This window comes from Bombina bombina, chromosome 7, assembly GCF_027579735.1.
Source record: "Bombina bombina isolate aBomBom1 chromosome 7, aBomBom1.pri, whole genome shotgun sequence".
NCBI classification, from domain to species: Eukaryota; Metazoa; Chordata; class Amphibia; order Anura; family Bombinatoridae; genus Bombina; species Bombina bombina.
In genome coordinates, this window is record NC_069505.1 from 125260164 (window position 1) to 125265482 (window position 5319).

Sequence of the window (5319 nt, forward strand, 5' to 3'; positions counted from 1 at the left end):
TGTACTATTAATAAATTATTTTTTGTTCCCAGTGATTGTACTGGTCAGAGATTCATTCCATTTGTTTAATTTAGCTACACTTTTGAGCTATTTTTTATAAAAAAAAAAGAGTGCTTGATTTCCTATCTATAGAGGGCCTTAAGAAATTTTTGATGGTCCTTGTTCTCCTCTTGTAGTTTGTTGAAGAATATATATATATATATATATATATATATATATATATATATATATATATATATTTATATATATATATATATATACACTAGTCCTAAAGCCCGTGCACACGGGCCATTTCTTGCAGTACAGCAGACCCACCCCTTGCTCTCTCCCCCTCTCTTTTGCGCTCTCTCTCTCTATCCCCCTCACTTTTGCTCTCTCTCTATCCCCCTCTCTTTTGCTCTCTCTCTATCCCCCTCTTTTTTGCTCTCTCTCCCCCCCTCTCTTTTGCTCTCTCTCCCCCCTCTCTTTTGCTCCCCCCCCCCCCTCTTTTGCACTCTCTCCCCCTCTCTTTTGCTCTCTCTCCTCTCAATTGCTCTCTCTCTCCCCCCTCTCTTTTGCTCTCTCTTTCTCCCTCTCTCTTTTGCTCTCTCTCTCCCCTTCTCTTTTGTTCACTCTCTCTCTCTCCTCCTCTCTTTTTTGTTCTCTCTCTCTCTCCCCCCTCTCTTTTGCTCTCTTTCTCCCCCTCTCTTTTGCTCTCTCTCTCTCTCCTCCTCTCTTTTGTTCTTTCTCTCTCTCCCCCCTCTCTTTTGCTCTTTCTCCCTCTCTCTTTTGCTCTCTCTCTCCCCCTCTCTTTTGTTCTCTCTCACTCTCCTCCTCTCTTTTGCTCTCTCTCTCTCTCTTCTTCTCTTTTGCTTTCTCTCCGCTCTTTTGCTCTCTCTCTCTCTCTCTCCCTCCCTCTCTGTTGCTCTCTCTCTCTGCCCCCTCTCTTTTGCGCTCTTTGCCCCCTCTCTTTTGCTCTCTCTGCCCCCTCCCTCTCTTTGGCTATTTCTGCCCCCTCCTCTTTGGCTCTCTCTTTCCCCCTCTCTTTTGCTCTTTTTTTCCCCCTCTCTTTTGCTCTCTCTCCCCCCCTCTTTTGCTCTCTCTCTCTCCCTCTCTTTTGCTCTCTCTCTCCCCCTCTCTTTTGCTCTCTCTCTCTGTCCCCTCTCTTTTGCTCTCTCTCTCTGTCCCCTCTCTTTTCCTCTCTTTCTGCCCCCTCTCTTTTTCTCTCTCTCTGCCCCCTCTCTTTGGCTCTCTCTCTCCTCGCTATTTGGCACTCTCTCCCTGCTATTTGGCTCTCTCTCCACCTCTTTTGCCTCTCTCTTGCAAACAAGGCCATTACCGCCCGTCCACACCCCCATCGCGGTGCCCTGTCTGGCCACGCCCCAGCCATCACCGCGCTCCTGTAGGCCATGCCAATTTTGAATTATCAGCTACAGACAGTTGTAATCCATTTAAATTAAAACTAAAAACAAACAGGCTATCATTTAGGGCCTGAGGTTCTAAAGGTCTCTGGGCTGGCCAAATTATTAAAGAATGCTCACCAGTACTTGTATGTCCCTGTTGGAATGATATAAAGACACTTTTTACCCTGAAAACAAGCTCTCTCGCTAAGAGGCGTATACTGCATTTTGTATGGGGTGGAGATGCGTACATTACAAAAGTGCACAATAAGATATATTTATTTTAAAAATCTTACAAAACAAATTATTGAATCATTCACACAAAAATATGCAGGAAAAAAGAATTGTTAAGGTGCCTCAAAAAGCGTAACAAACTTCTTCATCAATAATTGTATTTTATCAAAAATGTAAAATTTGTATGTAAATTACGCAGGCAATAATCGTAATTTAAGTACACTGGATATGTAAAAACCACACAGAAAGTCATACTTATAAGTACAAAATACAAAGTGTAATTGTTGTTTTTTCGTAAAGTGGGCTAAACATCGGCGTTCCATGAGCTTGAAATTGTCTCTCTAATCCCAGAGGAATTCTGTTACGATTTTCGCACTACAGATCTCATTTTTTTTTTCTCACAAACTAAAAGGTTACAAGCTTTTCTTGAAACACTCAAAATACTTATAATTTTAATAGAAAGACACATGCATACAAAGATATAGATGATTGTAAGATGCTATACGCAGAAAGTAGCGCAATGTGATTTATATTGGCTGCAGAGTTACTTTTTAAACTGTAACCCCTGCTCATTGCTAACTTCGCTATGGAGCGGTGTCCCTTTCCAGTGAGCTTCATTAGGGGACATCTCGCCACTCGCAGGGACTGCCCCTTTTTTACGATAATTCCACCAAGGCAGCCGCTCTAAGGGTTGGCGAGAAAAACCACGTCTGATCTGGCAAAGTTAGATCATCGGGACATTAGTCATGCGTTATATAAGTAAGTATAAAGAAAATTCCCCCCTATCTACAGAAAGTAAAAAAACATGTTTTTTTGTTTTTATTAATGGGAGTGTATAAAACACAATCAATTTGTGCAAATATTTGCTTATTTAGTTTCACATTGTAATTGTGCGTGATACAAACCTAATGACATTTAAATTCTGAATTCTTGAACTGGGATGGAGTCTGTGTAATATTGGAGTCTGAATGGATTCTGGGTGTAGCCTTAGCAGGACAGATGAGGGACCGAGCAGGGCAGAGGAGGGTCCGAGCAGGACAGAGGAGGGTCCGAGCAGGACAGAGGAGGGTCCGAGCAGGACAGAGGAGGGACCGAGCAGGACAGAGGAGGGACCGAGCAGGACAGAGGAGGGACCGAGCAGGACAGAGGAGGGACCGAGCAGGACAGAGGAGGGACCGAGCAGGGCAGAGGCGGGACCGAGCTGGGCAGAGGAGGGACCGAGCTGGGCAGAGGAGGGACAGAGCAGGGACCGAGCAGGGCAGAGGAATGACCGAGCAGGACAGAGAAGGGACCGAGAAGGACAGAGGAGGGACCGAGCAGGGCAGAGGAGGGACCGAGCAGGGCAGAGGAGGGACCGAGAAGGGCAGAGGATTGACCGAGCAGGGCAGAGGATTGACCGAGCAGGGCAGAGGAGGGACCGAGCAGGGCAGAGGAGGGACCGAGCAGGACAGAGGAGGGACCGAGCAGGACAGAGGAGGGACCGAGCAGGACAGAGGAGGGACCGAGCAGGACAGAGGAGGGACCGAGCAGGGCAGAGGAATGACCGAGCAGGGCAGAGGAGGGTCCGAGCGGGACAGAGGAATGACCGAGCAGGGCAGAGGAGGGTCCGAGCAGGACAGAGGAATGACAGAGCAGGACAGAGGAGGGTCCGAGCAGGACAGAGGAGTTTTTGAGCAGGACAGAGGAGGGACCGAGCAGGACAGAGGAGGGACCGAGCAGGGCAGAGGAGGTTTTGAGCAGGGCAGAGGAGGTTTTGAGCAGGACAGAGGAGGGACCGAGCAGGGCAGAGGAGGGACCGAGCAGGGCAGAGGAGGGACCGAGCAGGGCAGAGGAGGGACCGAGCAGGACAGAGGAGGGACCGAGCAGGACAGAGGAGGGACCGAGCAGGACAGAGGAGGGTCCGAGCAGGGCAGAGGAGGGACCGAGCAGGGCAGAGGAGGGACCGAGCAGGGCAGAGGAGGGACCGAGCAGGGCAGAGGAGGGACCGAGCAGGGCAGAGGAGGGACCGAGCAGGGCAGAGGAGGGACCGAGCAGGGCAGAGGAGGGACCGAGCAGGGCAGAGGAGGGACCGAGCAGGGCAGAGGAGGGTCCGAGCAGGACAGAGGAGGGTCCGAGCAGGACAGAGGAGGGTCCGAGCAGGACAGAGGAGGGACCGAGCAGGACAGAGGAGGGACCGAGCAGGACAGAGGAGGGACCGAGCAGGACAGAGGAGGGACCGAGCAGGACAGAGGAGGGACCGAGCAGGGCAGAGGAGGGACCGAGCAGGACAGAGGAGGGACCGAGCAGGACAGAGGAGGGACCGAGCAGGGCAGAGGAGGGACAGAGCAGGGCAGAGGAGGGACCGAGCAGGGCAGAGGAGGGACCGAGCAGGGCAGAGGAGGGACCGAGCAGGACAGAGGAGGGACCGAGCAGGAGGAGGGTCCGAGCAGGACAGAGGAGGGTCTGTGCAGGGCAGATGAGGGACCGAGCAGGGCAGAGAAGGGACCGAGCAGGACAGAGGAGGGACCGAGCAGGGCAGAGGAGGGACCGAGCAGGGCAGAGGAGGGACCGAGCAGGACAGAGAGGAGGGACCGAGCAGGACAGAGGAGGGACCGAGCAGGACAGAGGAGGGACCGAGCAGGACAGAGGAGGGACCGAGCAGGACAGAGGAGGGTCCGAGCAGGACAGATGAGGGTCCGAGCAGGACAGAGGAGGGACCGAGCAGGACAGAGAGGAGGGACCGAGCAGGACAGAGAGGAGGGACCGAGCAGGACAGAGAGGAGGGACCGAGCAGGACAGAGAGGAGGGACCGAGCAGGACAGAGGAGGGACCGAGCAGGACAGAGAGGAGGGACCGAGCAGGACAGAGAGGAGGGACCGAGCAGGACAGAGAGGAGGGACCGAGCAGGACAGAGAGGAGGGACCGAGCACGACAGAGGAGGGACCGAGCAGGACAGAGGAGGGACCGAGCAGGACAGAGGAGGGACCGAGCAGGACAGAGACAAAACTAAGCATGACAGAGGACAGGCTGTGCAGGATAGGGAAGGGCTCTTTAAATCTTCCCGCAAGACCTAGTGCCTTGATTCCACATATCTTTGTGACCCTATTTTTATGATTGATCTTAACATTTCTGAAGTAATATAACAAGTTAGCTGCAATATTTGGCAAAGTGACTAAAATGTGCGTGTACTTTATTCCTGGTTGTAGTCAAACTTGAAAGTTTTATAAAAGGTAGTAACACATACACACACTCTAACACAACACACACCACACACACTCTGATACAATCCACACCACACACACTCTCAAACAACACACACATTCTGATACAACACACACCACACACATACAACACACACCACACACACTCTGATACAATCCACACCACACACACTCTCAAACAACACACACATTCTGATACAACACACACCACACACATACAACACACACCACACACACTCTGACAGAACACACACCACACACACTCTCATACAATACACACACACATCACACACTTTCATAAAACACACACCACACACACTCTCATACGACACACACCCCACACACATACCACACACACTCTCATACAACACACACACACTTGAATACAACACACCACACACTCATACAACACACACTCTCATACAATATACACACACATCACACACTTTCATACGACACACACCACACACACTTGCATAGAACACACACATACCACACACACTCTC

At 51.1% G+C, this 5319-nt stretch overlaps 1 protein-coding gene across 1 annotated transcript; it reads left to right on the forward strand.

Annotated features, from left to right (window-relative positions):
* Window positions 1-2612: 2612 nt before the first annotated feature.
* On the forward strand, window positions 2613-4706 carry LOC128636269 (uncharacterized). Its single transcript, XM_053689304.1, has one exon. It carries the CDS (start codon window positions 2613-2615, stop codon window positions 4704-4706), a length of 2094 nt encoding a protein of 697 aa, XP_053545279.1.
* Window positions 4707-5319: the final 613 nt, after the last annotated feature.

Coding starts and splice junctions, on each gene's coding strand:
- LOC128636269 (XM_053689304.1), top strand. CDS start 2,613: ATGAGGGACCGAGCAGGGCAGAGGAGGGTCCGAGCAGGACAGAGGAGG.